Below are 24175 nucleotides of genomic sequence, written 5' to 3' on the forward strand. Positions count from 1 at the left end.
GCAATCTAATCTCTCACACTCGTTCTAACAAATTCTAGCACTTCTTAAGTTTAAATGAAAACAACTTCGTGCCAAAAAAGTGTGTCAGGCAGCCGAGCTGTTGTTTGTTTCTAATTCAAACCCTTGATCTTTATCTGTGAAGGAGAAAATGCATCTAATTATAGATAGAATAAAAGGATATTCATAAATAATGTTTGAAAGATTAAAAAATCTACCTATTCCTCAGCCAGTAATAACTTTGGAATATCATTCAATACTAGAAATAAAGATCAATTTCTCAAGCCTAAAAATATCTCCTTGTATCCAGACTACAAATATAGAAAGATAATTACTAAGTTAGCTGTATTTGTATCAGATAAAAAGCACTGATTGGAAATGAACAGTTACTATATCATTGATGGCACATATGTTAGTTTATTAGGGCTGCCATAACAAAGTACCACAGACTGGGTAGTTTGAACAGCAGAAATTTATTGTGTCAGAGTTCTGGAGGCTGGAAATCTGAAATCAAGGTGTCAGCAGCATTGGTTGCTTCTGAGGGCTGTAAGCAAAGGATTTGTTCCAGGCTGCTTTCCTTGGCTCGTGGATGGCTGTCTTCTCCGTTTCTCTTCACATTGTTGTCCCTTTATATCTGTGTCTGTTTCTGTATCCAAATTTACCGTCTTTATAAGAACACCAGTTGTATTGGATTAGGGCCCACATCAATGGCCTTCTTTAATCTAATTACCTCTATAAAAACCCTATCTTCAAATAAGATCACATTCAGAGGTACTAGAGGCTAGGACTCCAACACATCTTTTTTGGGGGGAGGAATACAATTTAAGCCATAACAGCACTAAAGTCTAAAAAGTTTCTATGTGACAGCATCCCTATTTCAATGGATAAAATGGTAATAACTGAATTGAAAAGAATTTTCCATGGCTTTATAACCTCCAAACCAACTGGTTTCAATTCCAAGTACCCAAGCCCCTCTACTCCTTAATAATTAGAGAATATACTGAATTCCTTTACTCTTTTAAGGAAATATCTGGTATATGTAAGGGTAAATACAAATCTAAAAAATAAATGAATTTCCCTGATGCCAAAAGAGAAGAAAACTCCCTTCTTCCCCTTCTTTCTCCTGGAGTATTTCCTTTAGAAAACGCAGGATTGTAAATCCTTTTTATGTCGCTTTCAGAGGGATACAAACCTTTTGAAAACCTGAATAATCTCTAGCCAGTTTTGTATCTCAGTGAAGTCTTTCTTGGAAACATTTGGGCCATCTTTCTGAAATGCGAGCATAAAGCATCCTGTCTCTCTGTCTTTTTGGGAGGTTAGTCTAGGTATCTGGCTGGAAGTTGTAACTTCTTGCTTGTTGCAAAGATACAAGAAGTTTTATTTTTCCTTTATATTAAGACAATTAACATGTATGCAAGTGATTGTATTTGCCTAGCTATATAAAAGAGTGAGATGCCTTTCTATTTTTGCAATCTCTTAAGTCGATTTCTTAAGATGTATATCACAGTCTGGTTTAATGCTTATTCAAGTAAAATTTTCCTACATTTATGAAGAGGATTTCTAGGTTGGTAGAAGACTTTATTTTTAATTAATTCCCCAACAAATATCAAAATCTCATATTGTTCTTCTTTTTCCCTAATGCAATAGACACACAATAATATAGACACACACACTCAACACTATTGAAAACATCTTCCACAATTATGACCTTGAAACATCCATTCACTTGGCATAAAATTGAATACACAGAATGGAATATTTATTAGTGACATCCACAGTAATTTATAATTATGTTTGTAGTACCATTTATTTGAATACTGATTGTATGCCAAAACCGGGCTAAATGTTTTGGATAGATCATGTGGTGTAATCTTTGCCATGACCTTATTATTTAGCTATCACCACTATTTTCTAGAAAAGAATCCCAAAACTATCAATGTGTAAATAATTTAGCCAGGTTCCATTCCTACACTGATTCCAGCTGGATTCCTGGTAACTGGGTTTGCTTGTGGATGCTGAGCCAATCTAGCCATGCTTGCCACCCTTTCTGTGTTGTTAAAGCAGTGTGGCATAATGGAAGTTTTCTGTCCTGAACGTAATGTCCTTAAGATTCTCTTACTGCACTGACTTGATAGCTGTATAATCTTGGAAAAGTTATTTTACCTGTTTTACACTCAGTTTCCTCTTCTGAAGGCAGTGCCTAACAGCAACTTAACTATGACTGCAAAGGAACAGTGGGAAGGCTCTACTAATAACATACGTGACCAGCTCTGACTGAAGATGGAAATCAACAAACCAGAGTGCAGTAATGGCTTTATTCAGCAATATGTCTCCTAGGAATTAGGACAATATTGAGCATAACAGGTAGTCAAAATCACATGAAAAAAAATGAACTAACCAAACAACAATAACAAATGTAAGGTATTGTTATCTGTACCTCTTATATTGTCATAAACAATAAAAATGGCATAGATTTAACACATTTTCACATGAATAAGATTGAATCTTATTGCTTTCTCTTACATCAAATTCTTCCAGTATACTAGTATCAAGTAAATGATGGATGCAAAATCCATTTATAGCCACACTCAGGCTAGACATTCAGAATGGAAACCACACCTTTCTGTCCATATAACATGACTTGGCAATCCTACTTTGTCCATTCACATTACCTTATTCCCTTCCCAAACCTAATCAAACCCCCATTCCAAAGACCCTCATTAAATAAGATTTCCTATACTCAAGAAACTTTGACCTTGCTTCCCCAGTTCTGAAGCATTGCCAAAGCTCTCCTGAGGTGATGGTCTCCCTTAAATAAGTAAGCAATTAATTCAGCTTTGTCTCAGATTGTGTTGGTGACATTTGGGAAGCTAACTTTCAACAAAGCCTACAACTTTTCTAGGACCTTAAGGATTATTTTAAACTGCAAAGCCCTCTATAAACACAGATTTCTTGATATAGCACTCATGATATTAACAATATAACTGACATTATAAGTGAGTATATGCATTCTTGTTGCATTTAACTCTTTCATAGATCATGCTTTCAATTTATAATAAATGACAAGAGAACAAGATATTTTCATTATGTTCACTTGTGATACAAATGGTTCAAATCTATCAATTCACATTAAGAAATTGTAAACTAAGATTTTAGATCCAAAATAAGAATTCAAAACAGCATTTTTATTTTTACTACCTCATAGCCTTTCTTTCTACATATAAGAATTTCAGAGTTACTCTTTCAGGAGAAATAGTTAAATGCAACTTCCTTAATATGAAGTCTTACCTTTTCCAGTTTTGAAAGAGCAAGAGAGTAACAGTCTTTGGCTCTGAATTGCATGAATCTCATGTTGGCTGGGTGAGTAAGTTCTGTGATAATACTGAGACTGGAAAACAACCTACGTTAAAAAACACACACACACACACAAAAAAAAATTGCATTACACTAACAGCAGCAGGCATTGCCACATAAACTGTCCATACAATGCAAGAAAAATGGAACACTATTTTCCAAAGAATATTTTAACCAACATTTTGGCACTATAAGAAAAATAAATTTAGTAATTTGGCTTTTATTAGACACTTCTCTCTACAATTATGAAATGGCATAGAAGAGAAACTCATGAAGCTGATATAAGAAGTTACAAGGTGACTTTGTGGATAATGTTAAAATAGAAATTTGTACGATGAATATGCTGATTGACAAAGATTTCATGTGATGAGCTTATTGCCCATAATATGAGTTCTTTGATCCTCTAAGATTCCCTATTCTCAGAGTATGCAATTTTAAATGTCAAATCTTGCTACCATGAACTTCTGAGAAGAGAAAATAGTTCAGCTGAAATAACATTTCATTATAATGAATTGAGGCCAAGGCTCAACTGATAGTGTTATTCTAAAGGATCCTGAGTTTTAACCCCATAGCTTTGCATTAGTTTTCTTCCTATTCACTTCCTTCCCCCGAAACACACACAAACACACACACACACACACGTGCACACATACACACATGATAGTAGTTGTCAGATCATAACTTCATTATTGTTATTTTTATTTACTTAGGGCAATATTTAATATCTAAGTTAACAAGTAATTATCAAGTGTTTGTTATTGGACAGCTCTGATCTCCAGGACATAAAAAGAAGTATAAAGTGAAATTTTTGCCTTTAAATTAGACCCTACTACCTAGAGGGAACTACAAAAATTTATAAATTATAAGGCGGTACATATTTTTCTAGGGGTGATAAATATGGCTGACTGAGTCTTCACAGATTATGTAGCATTAAGACACCAGTGAATGGATAGCTTATGAGAAGCATCTAGGACCGTGTTGCTATATAAGGCCAGAAAAATAATTTGTGAGAAAAACATAGTTGCAAACCAACAAAAATTTATTTCATCTTTTGGGAAATTTTCATTTTCTCTAAGAAATATAGATTTTATCTTTCATAGATATTATTATTCTGACTTTGGATACATTTATGATTACTTGGATGATATAATCCTTTTCTAACACATTATATCACATTATATATATAGCTATATATTTGAGGTCTGAGTATGAGTGAGTGGTAATATGACTGAGTGACCTGGTCATTATACTTAAATGACTTATAGAGTGGAAATTAGATAGAACCAAAAAAAAAAAGTGTATATGATGTACCATTTCTGTTCTATATAAATGAACCTATACCATTGTTATTTTAAACTGAGAAAGTGAACGCATTATCTAAGTCTGCCATCTAGTGAAAATCTATAACTAAATAATGCATAAATAATGAAATGTTTTATAGCATTGCCTTTTATATCTACAAAGTATTATTTACATTCAATTATAATACATTTATAAATTTGGTTCTGAAATAGATTTAATTATATATCTTTAAAATACTAAACTATAAATCTATTTCTGGGCCTTAATATGGCTTAAAACACATTCTGAATATAAGATATTCTAGAAATAAAATGACATAAAAAGTCTATCTTTCCCAGATATGAGGATCATAACAAAGCAATATTATAGTTGAAAAATAATATAGTTTTTTCTATTTAAAACCTTTCTACAATTAATTTATGTTCTGATTGAGAGATGTAAGTATCATTGTGGAGATGTGCAAAATCTCTATGGAATAGTTCTCTGTCTGAATTAATTTATTCAAAAAGTATTTTTGACAGACATGCCCAGTTATGCTAACCAATACAGAGATGAAAAACACACCATATACTCTATTTCCCAGACCACTGGGAGAACTCTGAGACTAGCTGCAATTATATATTCAAGCAAAACAAACATAAGTACATACAAATCTGGAAAATGTTTACAATATTTTAATAAAAATACTAAGCTAGTGTGCTACACTATAAGTTTTGATCTGTTGTGGTGGCTGGGAATGATGTTTCTGAGTAATGGGGGGTATACATTAATATATAGGTACACACATGCACTTAGATACATGAAACACTAGTTTTAGACTACAACTGACTATCAACACAAAAATAAATATGAATATATTTTTTTACAAATACTTTTTAAACACTTTAGGTCTGAGTCCAAGTTAGTAATAAATGAGACTATAATACATACCAGATATCTCCTGTATTTAAATTTATCCATGTAAACCAATCAAAATAATAAAAAATATTTTTGTACTATATAAAGGAATCATTCTCGTATTTATACATATTCATTATCAATGTTTTCAATTATGTCATTTTCCATGTGTATAGGTATGTTATTTCCTCAATGAGACTATGACTACTTGTGCCAAGCTGAAGACAATATTCCCTTTTTTATTTTTTATTTTTTTAGCTTGCCATTTATGCTCTTAGCGTCCTGGGGATGCAAGTCTTCTAAATGAGCAGCTCTCCCCGCTCTTACTTTGCCTTCAAACCACTTTTCACATTGTAGCGAAAACAATATTTTAAAACTCTATTCCTGTAATGAAGAGCAACTTGTTACAAAGCTCTGCAAAGCCATCACCTCAGAGCCTTTGGCTATGCTGCCCCCTTGTGGAATGCTCTCCTCTTCTCTTTGCCCGCTTCGTCTATCTTGCAGGGAACAGATTATCAATTTCTCAGGGAGGTGTTCCTTGATCCCTGGAGGAGATCATTTATTCTTGTTGTCTGGATCTATATAACATTCTACTTTTTTTTTCAGTAGTTGCCACACTTCTCATTCTCCAGTTAAATATTTTTTTTAAAGATTTTATTTATTTATTTGACAGAGACAGCGAGAGAGGGAACACAAGCCCGGGGAGTGAGAGAGGGAGAAGCAGGCTTCCCACTGAGCAGGGAGCCCGATACGGGGCTTGATCCCAGGTCCCTGGGATCATGTCCTGAGCTGAAGGCAGATGCTTAACAAATGAGCCCAGGTGCCCCTCTCCAGTTAAATTTTTAAATGACTAGTTTAATATGTTCCCGGCGTAGACTATCAGCAACCCAAGGCCAGGAAGCCTTAATCACTACTGATCACTCTGTCTGCCTTCCGCACCATGGCAGCCATAGAGATAGCATCCTGTATAGTCCCCAAACTTACTAGATGCCCAATCATACCATGTGAATAAATAAACAATTGCAGGTGTTTGTAAAGGTCCTCCTGACCTATACGGGGTCAATGCGGGAATTTCTCCATTCCAAACAGATCACAGATCCATGACTTGACTGAATGTTTTCACTGACAGAGCACTAGTTATCTTAGCAGTTTGATCAGCTAAATTTTAGGGGGAAAAAAAGCGAAGCAAAAATATCTTCATATTAAACAAAATCAGCCCAAGGGACTTCTGAACTAAGTCACTCCTAGACTTTTACAATGCAGATAAATCAATGCTAAATCAATTAAATAAAGAGACCATTAGACTGAGGAGGTCCTAATACTTTAGCAGGCTACTTAAGCAAGCCAACACCTCAGCCTGTAAATGCCTCAAGGATAAGAAATCAAAACCAAAGACAACCAATCACAGTCCAACTAGGCTTTCTCAAATAATACAACAGCTTAAGCTGTTGCCAAATAATTTACTTGCTTTGCTTCTGCCTCTTCTCTGTAAGTCCCTCACTCCTGTCCTTGGAGTGTTTCTAACCACTTCCTATCTGGCACTGTCAAATTTGAACTGATTTTTACTCAGATAAACTCTTAAAATGTTTAATGTGCCCTAGTTTGTCTTTTAACATTAACAAGTATTTACATTTGTACCCATTCTGTATTAAACTAATGTTTAACTATCCTGGGTGCTCTCTAGAAAAATCTCTGCTTCTCAACTTCTGGAGAAAGTTTTCTCATCTTTCCTTTTCCTGATGCAGAGACTTAGGCGTTGGTTGGCATCAGCTATTTTTTTCCTATATAGGATAGGATGAGCCAGTAAGTTGTCTTCAATGTTGCTTTTTTCCCCAGTTAAATGAGAATAATGAGAGATGCCGCTGACATGCCAAACATTCCCAAAGTAGAGCACGTTGATAGTCTGACATAGCCATTTTGAAGCAGTTGTTTTTAATTCAAGGCATATTTTGGAATGGTTGTTTAAATTTAGTTTAGATATTAACACTTGTTCATAAAAATGTAAATATAGGCAATATTCTCAAATATACCAAGTACTTCTCAGGTAAAACTTTAGCAAGAGAAACAAATTTTAAAGTGAGGACCTGCTTTTCTTTCAATTTGGAAAATTGCACAAACTTCAGGAGTGCTCATCAAATATTTGAGTGTTGAAACTTTGTATGCCAAGCTGTATACTCTGGATCTGGAAAATGAAATACTTCCTGAGTGGATTCTCTGGAAGAAACATGCAGGGGCCAAGCCAGCAAATCCATAATTGCCACACTGGATAAAGACACACTGAACTGTGTAGTCCAGTTTTTAATTCTAAAACTACGTTTATGTTATAAACACAGTTCCAGATGAAAAGGAATTCTCCCCATGCTCCCAACTCTCCTCTAAGTCTTCCTAAACCCCACCCCCATCCCCAAATATATTGCTAGTGAATTAATGAGATTCTCCTATTTTTGCCTTTGGTCTTTTGGGACTGCGTAACTCTGAAAGGTTCTTGGACAATCTGGAAAGAATAAAGGCCTGCCAAGTGAAGCTGTATGTCCTAGTAAAGCAGGGGTTCAAGTTACCAGTTTGAGCCTCGGAATAACAACAAATTTAACCTTATGCCAGACTGGCAAAACAGGTGATACCAGTTACATCAATAACTTGTGAATTAGAGCATTGTTACTTTCATTTCATACTTGAATTCCATCTCATTCTTGTCTCCTGGGCTCTAATACAAGCACAGATTGAAGACTTTTCTAACATATTCCTTAGGTCGTTTCAAAAGCTGAAAATGTAAAAGTGAAAATGCCCCCACGGCAAAATGGAATGTCAAAATACTCAAGTTAAAATGGCATGGGCCCAAAGAGCTACACAGTCCTTTACAAATACTAAAATAAAATGTAGCATCGCCCCATACAGAGCAACAGCATAAGGTCATCTTAAGTTGCTGAACACGTACAGATGCCAAGCAGATTAGAATTTGGTTCTCCTTTGAGGAAATCAATGCTGTTCATGAAGATATAAGGACTAGTTGTGATATTTTAGAGATACAATTATTGAAATAAATTTCTAGGCCCAAAACAGAGTTTCTCCTGCTGGGTTGCCATGTCAGCAAACTAAAACTTAGATAATTTTTGTGTCTCTGTGATAAAATTAATTTGCATATCAGGACCCACAAAATGGAGGCTGCCTCAGTGCCCTGGCCCACATCACAAATCTAAACTTAAATCACATGTATTTACAGTAAATACCTATTAAGGAAACCTAATATACACTAGTCTCAATCCTCAAATCAGCTCTAGCTAGCTCAGGTTATGCTAGAAAACAGGACCTACTAGCCTGACCAGGAAATGCCTGACCTCCTAGCCTGTCATGCTCTGTTTACACAGTGCCTCTTCTAACATTCTATAAATCTTGCTCTTGCCCAAAATCTCTCCAGAAAAGAGTTCCACCTTGTGAGGCACTGTACTTCTCCAATCCACAGGTTGTGTTCCCTTGAATAAAGGCTATCAAGCTAATTACTAAATTGTTTTAGATTTGTCATTTGATACCCGTAAATGCTCCACTTGACCAGAAACAAGGTATACCGAGTCAGCCAATCCCCAAATGCCAAACCAACTCTGGGCTCTACACTTATTTCTTTGTTCCTTGTTCCTTACTCATTTTCTGTTTTTCTCTTTCTTGTTCCTTGTTCTTTACCCTATAAGAGCTTCCTAACTCCTACCCTCTCTGGACCCTTAGGAATGGAGCCTGCCCACTTCATGAAGTGTTAAATAAAGTCTATTTGTATCATCTAAATTTTCTTCTTTAATCATTTTTAACACTCCTCAGTCTTGTACACTCAATGTTCCCTTAGACATGGAGCCTTTCGCTTTAATCCTAAATAGCCTGGTATCCAACCACTGTGACTAGATTTCTGGTTGCCTATTGTTCACTTATGAGGATAACTGGATTCTACCTTTGGAATTAGTCATCTGTCTGTAAGGAATTTCATGCAAGGTAGTGGGCAGAGAACCTGAAAGAAAACTGGGAGTGGAGGAAGGGAGAATGGGAAAGAGAGCTGAGATCGGTATTAGTCCACAGCAGATAATCAGTAATTATCTGTTTAGGGTTTCAGCACAGGAGTGATTATAATGACTGATCTTGGAACTTAATCTGGTAAGGAGGGGAAGAAAAGCTCTCAGGTGACTAAGGATAGTGAAAATGTATTTGAACCAGTGGATAGTAGGTTCCAGTGGAGACACAGGACTGTTAAGAATTAGGGGTATTAGAAGAAATGAAGTAGAAAATAAACAGTAGTACTCATAGACCTGAATGAAATTGAGACAATGGAGGGGATTATTGGTACTTCAAGGGAAAGGCTATGACCAGAACAGGTGGCTATAAGGTAAGATATTGAAAGAATTGTCTACATAGAATTATTGAAATCAAGAATGATGGTAGATACAGGGTTGTCAAGAGTCACAGTGAATCAGGAACCAAAATATTCAAGGAATGTGGGAATGTGACCTCAAAAGTGGTAACTGACTGCACCTATAAAATGAAACAACCAAATCTGCATGATTTTGGTCATTTGTCTATATAAAGAACATTTCGTATATCATGGGGTTCTATCAGTGTCTTACTTTTTTACTTTATTATGTAAGACTAGCCTGGTTTAGCATGCACTGACCAGCAGCTTAAGGACTATTCTATTAAAAAGTTTCATAGAATTTTTTTTTCCTGAAAAATATTGTTATGTACTTAGTGAAATGATGAATGCATAACCACACATGTATCTGCTCTCAGTTATTCTGGTCAGTTAGTTTTAAAAGATTAGAGCCTTTGCACCTTTCAGTAAGATGGGGATTTATTATTATTTATTTATTATTATCTTGAAATCAAAATAACTCATTCATAGACTATATAATAAAAGCCAAGTCAAATCAATTTAAACTTTACCATAATAAAAAATAAACCGTAATAGAAATAAACTCATGATAAGTTGAAAATTAAAATGGTATGTTAAATCAAACAGACCCGGGATCCTCTCTTGTTAAAAATGTAACTAGCTTTTGTCATGCATGGAACCAAAAAGTATGAATTCACTTTGTTCACTGGCTATAAATCTCATCCCTCTGAATTAATGTTCCACTTATAATTTTTCATTCTCTAGAGAAAAAAAATTACTTACATGTCTGTCATATTTTAAACATGTGCTATGTGACCTTTAAATGTACTATTTCATTTAGCTCAATAACTAGTTAGCTATATTCTAAATGAATTGCCACATTACAGTAACTTTATAGGGCACATTTTTCTTCTTCTGGAATAAGAGGTTCTTATGCAAGTTCAGAGTAAATTTTCCAGATGCTGTGACAGATTCTTCACCTACTTAATTTCTGGTCCTTACATTAACACCACAAGAAGGGTTAATTATTTTCCACATGCATTTTATAGATGAGGGAAACTGAATTTCTGTGAGGTTAAGAAACATATTTAAAGTCACATAGTGTCTGCTGGAACCTCGGGGATAGAGGTGCCAGATGAAGTTTGTTGCTATCCTGTTCCAAAGTCTGTGGTTTTTCTATTCTGTCACATGAAAGTGATCATGATAGTGCTAAAAATTAGTCACTAACATTCACTGAGTAACTGAAAATGACCAGCCATGTGCTACAGCATTATATATTTTTAAATCCCAAACAACCTTGTGATTAAGACATTGAGGTTTAGAGAGGGAAGTCATTTGCCTAAAATCACATAATAAATAATCAACTTAAGTGGTACTCACATCTAAGCTTTCTCTTCTGAATTCTGAACTCAAACAACAAACTGATAATTACCCTCAATATATGCTTTGCTACAATATGATGGTACAAAGGTGGAGCAAGGGGAGATGATGAAGGAGTTCAGATTGTTTTATTTACTTCCATAATTTGGTAGCTCAGATATTTCCTTTAGACTTCCACAAAACTCAGAAAACTAAAATAATGATCTTTCAGATATTTGCGTTTTAAAATAATTTCAGAAAGAACCACTTCAAGTGACAGAGATGTCTTCATTTATAGGTAAGTTTGTCTTTGCTTATAGCATGGACTTTTCTCTGGTTTTCATTCTTACCCAAAGATAAGCATAATGGAAATTCCTATCTCAGTAAGTTTAATTGATGAAAGACAGGAAAATAGTGAGGATAAGGTCATGACTTGACTCCAAACATGGGTAAATTACCTGTTCACAGTCTTACAATATTTCATTCTTAGTAATCCAGATTGTAAATGCATACTTTTGGCCACTGCCAGGCATAAAACCAAAATTAGATCATGCATGGTCTCTCATAAATCTTGACTGCAACTGCACAGGATTTAGAATTTGTTATTGTTAAACTACATCAGAAAACAGATTTGTTATTCTATTTATTTTTAAAAGAATGACCCTGAGTTAAAAATTAACCATACGGTGCCAGTATTGGAGGCTAAATAAGCACTTGTTTTAGGATCAAATGAATGAATATAGCTTCAGTGTAAGTGTCTCATGTTCATTCCTTATATACAGAGTCAGAGTCAAATATTTCACCAATATTTAGTAGTAGGTAAGCCACAAGGCTGAGTTACTGAGACATTTACCTGAAAAGGGTCTGCACATTTACAATCGTTTTGGCGTCTGCCATGTAGTCTTCCTCCGCACTCATGGTACTCTCTTTGTCCACAACCACCATGTTGGCAGCAAAAGTCACTCCACACCTGAGTAAATCATCTAGGCTTTGACAAAAATCAACAGAGAAGAATGGACTTTCAATAAATTACCATACTAGGATCAGTTCTTGCTTACCCACTGCACTTGTACAGGCTGCCCTTAGAGATGGCTTTCACACAGTCTGCCCTGGTAGATAGATGTTGATGGGAATTAAAATACAGTATTCTCCACTGATATGAAATAATGTGTATTTTCGAGCATTAGATCTCAACCGTTTCAAAGCATTATGCGTTAAGAATTTTTATTTACTATTTATTAATAACTAAAACATGAAAAACACCCATTTTGCAATCAAATAGAGTTAAAGCATGTTAGAACTGTGTTTTTATGGTTAGCACACTATTTCAAAGACATGACATTTATATATATATTTTTAATCCCTATGATACTTTTGGTAAGAGTAGAAATGAGTACTTAATTTAGATGGTCTAGCCCAACAAAGAAATATTAAACTGTGGTTTATTTTTAAATGTGTATTATTTCTTTGTGTAAAGCTATGTGTTAAAGATTGGTTCTACACAGCCACGAGCATGAAAAATATATAAATATCAGCTGTATTCAAACTTACCATTCAGTCAGCCTAAAGTTTTTTTGAGTCAGTGATTTAATAACCTCATTTCTTTGATTGTGTGAAATAACTGCTAAACCAGGATAGAAGTTCCTATGAATTATATCTTCTCCCTTATCATTGATAAACACTATCGTTCTCCCATTGAATTAAAAGAAAAATGTTGCCATTAAAGCTGGAACAAAGAAACCACTATCTCCCTGACTCTGCTTCATAAAACTAGAAAAATATAACTGAATCAGATAAAGGAGACTAAACTTGAAGGAGTATAAGAATGTCCTAAGTAGAGTTGAATGAAGACAGAGAATTGGGCTAATTGATGTCCACATGTTCTGATTTAAAATAGGAAGTGGAGAACTTAAAGAACAGTAGCTCTTGGGCGCCTGGGTGGCTCAGTTGGTTAAGCGACTGCCTTCGGCTCAGGTCATGATCCTGGAGTCCCGGGATCGAGTCCCACATCGGGCTCCCTGCTCGGCGGGGAGTCTGCTTCTCCCTCTGACCCTCTTCCCTCTCGTGCTCTCTATCTCCCATTCTCTCTCTCTCAAATAAATAAATAAAATCTTTAAAAAAAAAAAAGAACAGTAGTTCTTTTAGATTCTTAAATTGCAGGTCAGTTCCCTGAGGATCTTTTTCTAAGCATATGATTGGCTGAATTAGCCACATCAAGTGAGAGAGTATTACCAAAGTTCTGAGTCCAAGATCCCCAGGAGTAGTCCAGAAAAATATATATATATATTTTGCTTGACTCAGAAATAATGTTCTGTGGCAGAGATTTTATGTCTAAAACTGTGGAAACAGAATGCTATTCCAAATAAATTTCCTATGGTGAGAGGGGCCAGGGCCATAATTTCCAATTAATATGATGATCAAGTTTAATCCCTAGAAATACTTTATTAGGATGTTTCTTTTAACTTGGAAATTCATAATTGTTCTTATATCAAAATACATTTTTTTAAAAAAGAAGTAGGTGGAAAATTAATGTGATATGCTCCCTTATGGGTCACAAAAATGATGCCCAAGTCATATGCCTTCAATCCACCTTACTATAATTTTAAATCACTTTCTATTTCAGCTCTTATGATCTTCCCCCTCAATAAAAATGATCTCTCCATTATAATTATCTATATAAGAAAAGGGAAAGATAAGGTGATAGAAGGTAAGTTTGATTGTTAAAGGATATATAGATACAGGTTATGATGGGAAAAATGAATATTTCATCAATAATAAATCAATGAAGTTGAAACTTGACAAAAAATTTCACTCTGTGTACCTGTGCTAAATAGCTAATAGCTATATCTATATGTATCAGTTAATTCCATACTCTAAATATTGGCTGTTGCAGTTTACATATAACCTTGGCAAGTGATTTTAGTAATTATGATTAAATATGAGTTTAAATCTATAAAAAATAAAATTGGAATGGCATTTCAGAACCACATAGAAACATTTTGTTCTTCAGGTTTTAACCTTAAATTATTTATTTTTATATCCATTTAATACTCTATTTTATTCTTTTTTTCCTTTTTTTAATCTAGCTACCAATTCTTATAACGCCACGTCTGTCATGATTTCTCTACACTATCCTATTTCCGAAGCCACTCCCTATTTTTTTAATTCAGCACGGTTGCTTTACACAGTTTGGCCACCAGATGGCTGCCTAAGAAAAAAGACAATATTCATGAAAAAAGATAATCTAAATGGCAACAACTTCCTTTTTACTGTTTCCCAAACCGTCTTTTTCAAGGAGAACTATAATGTGAATGTATGAATATATAGGACTGTTTGTGAGTGTTTTGATTCATTCAAAGGTGTTTTTGGTTTTTTAATGAAAATTTCAAACACTAACAAAAGAGAAGAACACAGTGAACCTCCATATTCTAATTACCCCACCCAGCTTCAATAATGATCAACTTGTTGCCAATCCTGTGTCACCTTTAATCACAGGAATTTGATACTCTTGGTTCTTTTCCTCACCATAAACACTCTTACAGAGAAAGAATTCATTTCATAGTTTACATCAGCAAAGACAGATGGGAGGTTTATTTATTTTTTAAATATTCTGTTTTTCTAATGAATTTCAATAGAATACTATCATTTCAAAGTAACATTACTAGTGAAGAATATAGGTTGATTTCACATTTATGAATTTAAATAGTTATTTTAGTACATCTAACTACATCTTAGTTGATTAGCATTAAGAAAACTGATAATGGTCTCTCTCCCTCTGTCTCTCATGAATAAATAAATAAAATCTTTAAAAAAAAAAAAGGGGGCCCCTGGGTGGCTCAGATGGTTAAGAAAACTGATAATGCAAACTATATTAGAGTAGAGGTTAAATAAATGTTAGTCAGTTTGCTCTTTAATGTATCCACAGCCAATAAACACTTCCAAAGTTCTAAAACTTTGTTTTTTCAATCTACAGGACAAAACATAAGCATGAAATTTCTTAATTAGGAACTTTAGCATTTTGTTTTGAAGGCTCTGGCTGACTTTTTTTAATGGAAATCTAGTACATTTTATAGGCATATTAGTTTTATGATCTTTAGTTTTATATTTCTTATAAATCATGTTCATCCTTAATAAAATAATTTGTATTTTAATACTAACACATTGCACACATTTGACTTTTTAATTAACAAATTTTTAGAAATTATAGACTGATATATGTTACCAGAATAAAGGAAGCTCTTAAGGAAATGCTCCAGTTTATAAATCTGGCTTAAAAGGAGCATCTCTAAATTATTTGAAGATTTCCAGAAGTTACCACAATGATATCAATGCATCACAACATTCAACAGTTAGATTTTTTCTACCCTAGGCCCATAGTAATAACGTTATTGCTAGAGACAACACAAAACTGAAATAGCTTTAGAAACTAAACAAAAGTGATAAAATTGACATGCAGCAAGATTTGTTTTAATTCAACAACAGATTACTGCTTAGGAAGTTTGAATACAGGATGTATAACACGAGAACATAAGCTCTGCATGCAAAATACACCATATTTGCAATACGGAAATGGCAAATTACACTCATCATGCAACACGGGGGCACAGCACATGACAAACCACAGGACACCACACTAGTTAGTGTGCCAAAGATTTTGTCACCTACTTGTCAATAGAGCCCACCATGTAGTAAACCATTGGAAACCAACAGATTGCATCCAGAAAATGCATATCTGGCCTAAGTAGCAGATGGGTTACAAAATGAAACACAATGTCACAACACTGGCAGCGCTTCTAGGGAAAGGAAGTAAGTTGACTTAGTTTGCATTTCCAAAACTAAACACCGTTTGACAAGATTGACAAAGTGCCTTTTTTCTTAACATTAATTAGGAAATATCATTTGTACTAGTTATGAATACACAATGCATTCAGAATTATAAAAACGTATTTCTGCTTTCTAAATCAGAAACATTATGGCATTATTCTACAAAAATACTGAAATGATATTCTTAATTATAACTAAAAAGTTTTATCAATGAGTTTAAAAATTATTCATGCAGAATAAAATGAGAAATTAATGATTTTTTCCTAGATGGCCCAAAGCATAGAGAACATGCTTATTAAAAGCACCTTTCTCTAAGGAATATACACAATTAAATACAACCTTTATTATATCAGTATATCAATCAATAAATAGGGTATATGCACCCATGCAACACATGTATTAAAGAAAATTAAAATGAAAGTAATTCACTTTTCAAATAATTGACTTACTCCATATATATTGTTGGGCAAATATTTACTGAAATCTTTACTTATATGCATATTTGAGGAAAGCATCATAAACCTGGATGCTTCCTTAAAAAAATCACTTAATCTATTATATTCATTTTATAAAGTTATTAATTCTTTCATGCATTTATTCACTCAGCATATATGTATCCAAAACTTTTTATTTAATAGACAATTCAGTATACTAAGGCATATGAGAATATCGTGTTACCTTGTACTATAGGAAATACAGTTTTTGGAACACAGGTATAAGAGCACACAATTACAATATGTGTTTTAATCAGAAAAAATAAACACTCAGAAGGCAGAATTAGGGGTCATTTCACAGAGGTTATGTTTAATCTGGATGTTTGCCAGTAAAAGAGAAGAGGAGGGAAATTCTAGGAAAAGGGAAGTGTAGCACCTATAATATCCCAGCTAGATGAAGTCTTTTCCTCCCTGACTTATTTTCTTCCTGTTGATCATCCCCTTAGCCCTTTACACTCTACAGAAAAAGAATGTACAATACAGTGAAATGAAAAAAGATGATCTTCCAAAGAATACCACTATTGTAATGTTGACCAATTCCTCCCATCATTAAATTTCTTCGTACTCATTTTAAAAGACCATATTATTACATATTATAAATGTACCACAATTCATTTTAAAATTCCTCAATTATTCAGTTTGTATGTTATTTTCACTTTTATGCTACTGAAGTCACAAGTTGTTTCCAATATCTTGCTATTATAAATAATACAGGTATGAACATCTTTGAATGACATTTTTCTAGCATTAGTTTTTAATCATTTACTGCAAAACATTCATAGAAGTGATATTAGTGAATCAGAAGATAAATATCTTTAAAGCTCATGATGTATATTCTTTTCAACAAATAGTAGCAGTCCCAGCAGCGATGTTTTTATAATGTCTTCTAGTTCTCTGTCTGAGCACTGTTCTGCTTCTTAAAAATAGAAGTGTCATTCTCACTGCTGATTCAAGACCCTCTATGTCTCTCTTGCCCTACGTCGTGATTATAGAAGCACATACGAGGATGCCAAGTGCCACAAGCCTGGGGCAGTAGAGATTTTGTGGTGATCTGAATAATCACTTTGCCTGTGTCTTTTTTTTTTTTTTTTGGTTGTTATTTTATTTCATCTCGCTTTACTCCCATATAGTTTTAGTCAGATAAAGTGAGTAGCTCAATAACTGATGTGGCAGAGATAGATCCATAATCCTTCATTATTAATTGCAGATATATATTCCCTGGCTGGAATAACTACACTTTTAATCTGACTCATTCTTTTAAATTCAGATCATTTCAATTTCTTTATGCTATCTTCTGTATTCTAAAGCTTAGTAAAGCAAGAGTAAATGATGTTATTGAATAATTCAACTTAATAAAGATACTGAAAATCTGTGTAATAAATAGTACTGGAGTCACTGAGGACAAAATTAAGTCCTTACTTTATGCCAACCCTTCTGTTAGAGTTAAAGCTGAAAATATGGCCTTTGTATTGTGTTGCTTTGTCCAGTATGAATCACTAAATTTACTAAGACATCAATATTATTGCCTTGTTTTAGGAAACTCATGAATTTTACCCACATGCAATTCGGCCACAAATGTGTATTTACAATGTGCAAGCAATATTCCACATCCTCAGAAATTACTTCAGGATTTTCATTGCATAGCATGGTTCATCCTTACGTGGATTTGGCTCTGTTATAAGGTAAATCAAACCCTTGAAACCTAGCAAATACATAATCTTGATGAAGGACATCTAATGTAGGGAGTCTAATGTGCCCTACTTTTTGCAAAATGTAACTTGTATAGCAAATAGATTTATCTACTACTTCTATCGATAAAGATAGTTTATAACAAAACTTGAACTATTAGGAATACAGCAATTGTACATTTACATGCATTATGTTAGCTCATTTAAATAAATTGGCAATAGTGTTCATGTCATTAAACTGCTTAGTAACTAATGAGTAACATAAATGATATCATAGGCTCTTAATAGACTAATCTTTCTAATTACTGAAAGTTAATTGGCAAGCATAACCTTTACATTGAAAACCACCAAGCAAAAACATAAAACATTAATAAAAATAGGAAATGTTCCTTTCTTATGTTACATCCCCAAAGTACAGTTGAAGAATGGAATGTAGAAAAATAAAACCATTAATGCAATAGGATAAAATGTATGAATTTTTTAATCTGATTGCTAAATAGAGAAGACCTATCTATGTTAGATATTACATTATGGAAAACTAGTAAAAATAATTGCATATTTAACTGTAAAGCTCATCACAAAGATTTTAACATATAAGAAACAAACATTTAAAAATGGGCTACTTATACAAAATTTACAGATCCTATTTGCTTAATATGTAAAAAAAATTTCAAACCAATAAAAGATAAACCTAACAGGAAAATAGATCTAGCACAAAATAAATATGCATAGACCAAAATGAAACATGCTGAATCTAACTAGTAATAAAAGAAATAAAAATTCAACAAGCACAAAAATTTATGTTAGTAAATAGAAAAAATTGAGCACATCATTAATCACCATCCTAACTGTAACTGTGTTAAGAAAGATGACAGCTTATGAGTCTAAAACATCATATTCTTACAAAAGTTTTCATTATAAAATTGCCAATATATTCAAATATTAATTAGCTAGTGTTAGGAAGTGAAAAGGTTTGTGGATTTGCATGGATTTGCAAAGTTGAAGATCATTATTTCCCACTTAACCAATAACTATAATGGACTTAATTGCTGATTTTTAAATTCAAGAAATGAATGTAGTGAGACAGTTTATTTTGTTAGCATTTCATAATTCTATACTTAAGTAGTTTATTTCTTAAAAATATATAAGGAGTTTCATTTCAACTGCTTAAAATAAATCTCCTTTTCTTGTTAACTGGGTTTTCACCCAAATCCACTCACCAGTTTGAATAATGACAATGTCACTTTCTTGATTGGAGGAAGGGGGGAAATTGACATTTCCTGACTGCCTTTTCTAAGTGAGATATTGCACTAGTGCTTCATATACACTGTCTTATACAGTCTCAACATTACTCATGAAGATAAATGTTCTACTCATTTTACATATGAGAAAACTGAAGCTTAGAGAAATTTGATAACATGCAAAAAAGGCTTTTTACCAAGAAGGTAAATAAGCTTAGACCTTATCTCAGATCTGTATGAGTTCAAAATTTGGATGTCTTTAATAAAGGACTCCGATATGTCAGACAATTTATCATTGTTTTTGAAATAAGCTGAAGTTTACTTGACACTATATATGAAAAGAAGATTGATATAATAAAAGGATTGTGTAAATAAGATATAAAAAATAGGAACATAGGCCTGGATCTTGGACTTCAACTTTGTGTAGCTTTGGGTACTATATTCCAAAGCTTTTGACTTTTGTTTCCATTACTTATATGAAATGATATTATCAGATGACTAGATGACCTTTAAGGTTAGGGTGGTGATCAAAATATTTAAAGTCAGTATGGCACAACAACAGACCAAACTAAACAGATGGCCATCCAATCAGAACTGAGACCGCCCCCCATGAGCCAGTATCAAGTGCAAAATGTTTTCCATTGTGACTGGGTTCCATTTAGTTACCCAATGAGATCTAGAAGGCTTTCTATTTGGAAACATTATAAACACTTACTTCGACATATTATGTTTGTGAATATTATCAATTTAATTTGCATTTTTAAATTCCTACTTATGACATCTGTTATTATTTATTTGTTATATTAAATTAATTGGTCTTTCAACTAAACTTCCTAGTCATGTATTGAATATTATTTCCAGCAATTCTCATGTAAATTTAAAACAAAATCAAAACCCACTAATCATTGTAAAAGTGTGCACAATCTTTAGTGTATAAATTCTTATAACATGGAAAAATTTGAAGAAGAAAGCAACACATTTCTTTGTAACACTGTAGGATACATTGCAAAATACTAGTCATGGCACAGCAGGATGAATCTCATTCTTTAAAAAAATGATTGCATAAAACTTCCTGGAACATTATTTATTAATGTTTAGTTTTTGTCTCCTCATTCTTGACCAAAATAGCAGAAGACAACAAATAAAAATGGTAGATACCACTTTCTGGAAGTCACCGGGAAGCTAATAAACTTTACAACATGTACTTTCATCCTAACCCTTTGGAAGAAAAGTGAAACCCTACAAAAATCATCTAACAAACAACACCCTGGAAATAGTTGGAGTCCAGAATGTAAGTCATCAGAAAGGCAAGAAAATTTGTAATGCAAAATAATCCAAAGTTAAAATATATTGTTACTAAAAAGAATTGACAGTGTATTTTTTGCATATATCAAAAATCTGTAAATTAAGCAAGATCATATAGTTGAAAGAACAATGCACTATAAATTATATATATCACTATAGTCATTTAATTTCTTTGGTCTGTTTTTCCTTGTCTATAAAATAAGAGTACTGTAACAAAGCGACATAAGCTGGTTTATTTAAATGTTATCATTGTAACTTGTAAACTTTGAGATCTTAAGCTGCTTGCTACATCTCTCTGAGGATAAATCATCGCTATATGATGTGAATATATTTCTAAGGGGAATAAAATGTAAAATAAAGGTAAAATGTCTAGTATGATGACTGACATAGTAAATGTTCAACAATTATTACTATTATGAACAGAGGGTAGAAGTAAAGAATATTAATTTTATTAAATGACCTGTATGGTGTTATTCCAACAAAATACTCTCTGATAAAAGCTATATTTAGATTTACACAGAAATACTGACCAATTTGCCAGTAATTAAGAGAAACAGAATTTTGGGGTTTTTCTATGATTGGCCAGATTCAGGAATTAAGACTATAAAAACAACTACTTGCTTTGAGAATTCTAAATTACAAATCAATCAATCAACCAATCCATCAATAATTGGGCATTTTGGCAACCTGTTTATTGAGAACCAAACCTAAAGGGACTGATTTAGTTACAGCCATTCAAAAATCTACATAAGGTGCACATGTTAAGGAATGCTAGCCCCTGCCACCTGCTCAATGGGATCATAAGGTGGACAAAGGGGTATTAGTGATGCTGAGATGGGATTACTTAATAAAACTAGATATTAAGATAGAGAAGAGATTATCTCCAGTCCATGAAGTGAACACCACCCTAAAATTTGGAGAGATGGATTCTTTGGGGAGGTGCAATATTGTGATTTATAAGAAATCTATATTTGGACATTCAGATCATCCATGGTTCTTGGGTCATAGCTCCCAAAATGCTTGAAATTTCCCGAGGATAAAAACAATGGGAGCATCTTTCATTAAAATATTTGTTCTCTTGTCCTCAGTTCCTGATATCACTTCAGAGCCATAAAAGTGAAATGGGTGTCTTGTTATTCATAACAAGCTCCTTTCCACCACAACTGGGTTGATGTTAATGAGGTGACTTTTGGAAAGCACCCCTTTTGGGGGCTTGTTGCCAGGGGAGCCAACCATGAATAGAGGGTTGGAACTTTTAGTCCCATCCCCTGATTTCTGAAGGGGGGGAGGGGTTGGAGTTTGAGTTCAACCACCAATGGCCAATGATTTAACTAATTATGTCTATGTAATGACCCCTCCATAAAAACCCAAAGGAAGGAATTTGGGGAGCTTCTGGGTTGGTGAACACGTGGAGATTTGGCAATAGTGGTGCCCTTAGAGAGGGCATGAAAACTCCATGCCCTTTCCCCATAGCTTGTCCTTTGTGTCTCCTCCTTCTGGTTGCTCCTGGGTTACATCTTTTTAAATAAACCAGAAATTTGGTAAGTAAAATTTTTCTCTCAGTTCTGTGAGCTGTTCTAGCAAATTAATGGTACTTGAGTAGGGAACTCTGATTTCTAGTCTGTCAGTCAGAAATATAGCTAAACAACCTGGACTTGTGAGTGGCATCTGAAGCCCAAGAAAGGGGCCACTGGAACCTCCAACCTATAGCTGGTCAGTCAGAAACAGAGTTGATATAAGCTAAAGTTTGTGAGTGGCTTCTGAAGGGAAGGGTGCAATCTTGTAGGACTGAACCCTTAACCTAGATAGTAATATTGTCAGAATCAACTTGAATTGTAGGACTCCCAATTGGTGTCTCAAGTGATGCTTGTTGGGGATGTTGGAAATCACCCACCAACACATACACACGTTGAAATTAGGTCCAGGAACCCAACTAGATTCACACATTAGAACAAGAAATTTACCTTGAAACAATGTAAAACAGGGGAAAGGTCAGCCTTTACCCTTTGCTTTACCTTAGATTGCTATAAGCACAGCTCTACTTTTTCAAGACTCTTCCTATCTTCCTCTTTGTATTCTGGGAGCTCAGAGGATCCACTCTGATCCAAGACATACAAGATGGGGATGCTATAGGTCAATCAACAATCAACTTGTAAATACCCCTGCCTTAAATTCTATCTTAAGGGAACAGACACACCATAAGCAAAAAGAGCCAAAACCTGATGGCATTAGAATTCACAGGGTCAATTGAGCATTTCTTGTGTGCCAGTTTAGCCAGTCCCTTAGAGCTTCCTGCCAGAAAGGTTCTAGAACTAGGGATAGATTCAAAGGCCTTGGAGGTGTTTCACAACCACTCCATTGCCATAGCCATCCGGCAACCCAACTTTCATCCTCCTAAGATTTGTTTCATTAAGCTTTTCTTTCTTCTGACGATGGGTCCAAGTTTCTCTTCCCCATACCTGCCCTAAATTTACCTGACCTTTCCTTGGACACCGAAGTGGTATCAGGAAAGTCACTGAGTCATCATATCTGAAAATGTTTCAACTGAAACCTCTAGAGTCTTCACAATTTTTAGAGTTGATTATCATTGTAATAATGATGCTAAAAAAGATGCATCAATGAGTGTCTTGATATTGGTATATTCACTATAAATGATGTTATGAAGTTATAGTGGAAAGATATTTTTGTTTTCAAGAACTTCTTTTGATAAATTTTAAAGGCAGAGACAAGGCAACAGATTTTGGCCTCATTTAGTTTATCCTGAAATTTTGCATCACTTTAGAATTTAAGAGGAGAGTTGGAGGATCCTAAAATATGGTATTGATCTAAGGACCATCTGCTACCAATTTGAGTCACAGAGAAAAATATCATAATTTTAGGATACAATGGGTTTGACCACTGCATTCATGACCTACATTTATATTTGCACAAAGATTTTTAAATGCTTAAGGAGTCTTATTTCACAAGAGTATATCAATCCAACATTTTCAAAATAAGTGATCATGGTAAAGCATTAATTATTCATATTATATTATAAAATATATATTTTAACAGTGGAAGAATCACATTAAGTTATGATGACGTGTCATAGTACCAATTAAGAATGGATCATTAATATGCTTGGTTGATAATTAATGGTTCTTTAGAAAGACCAAAAAAATTGTCCAGTTTTGGCAGAAATTTTCCAGGCTAGTTGATTAATTTAAGGAAAATAACTGTAATTATTTCGATGGCATGTTTCCCATTGGTACTGAGTGATGACCACTTGCAAAATAGTTTTAAATAAAAAGCTCAGAGTGTTCCAGTGATGTTTTAAGGAGTATTTGTGAAACAACCATATTCAATGAT

General features: G+C 33.9%; 1 protein-coding gene across 4 annotated transcripts in view; it reads right to left on the reverse strand.

Moving 5' to 3' along the window:
* Positions 1–24175, reverse strand: part of KCNT2 (potassium sodium-activated channel subfamily T member 2) — a 371985-nt gene that overhangs the window by 63003 nt on the left and 284807 nt on the right. For 2 of the 4 annotated variants that reach the window (XM_025892308.2, XM_025892307.2), the window contains exons 20-22: positions 15941–16012; positions 12129–12263; positions 3286–3397 (exon numbers count right to left, since the gene is read on the reverse strand). In XM_025892308.2, coding sequence (XP_025748093.1) covers positions 3286–3397; positions 12129–12263; positions 15941–16012 — 319 coding nt within the window. The remainder of the gene's footprint in view (positions 1–3285; positions 3398–12128; positions 12264–15940; positions 16013–24175) is intronic. The other 2 variants (XM_025892310.2, XM_025892309.2) reach the window with 1 other exon arrangement.

Source organism: Callorhinus ursinus, unplaced genomic scaffold, assembly GCF_003265705.2.
Source record: "Callorhinus ursinus isolate GAN/ISIS: 27379988/994484 unplaced genomic scaffold, GSC_fseal_2.0 scaffold54, whole genome shotgun sequence".
Taxonomy (NCBI): Eukaryota; Metazoa; Chordata; class Mammalia; order Carnivora; family Otariidae; genus Callorhinus; species Callorhinus ursinus.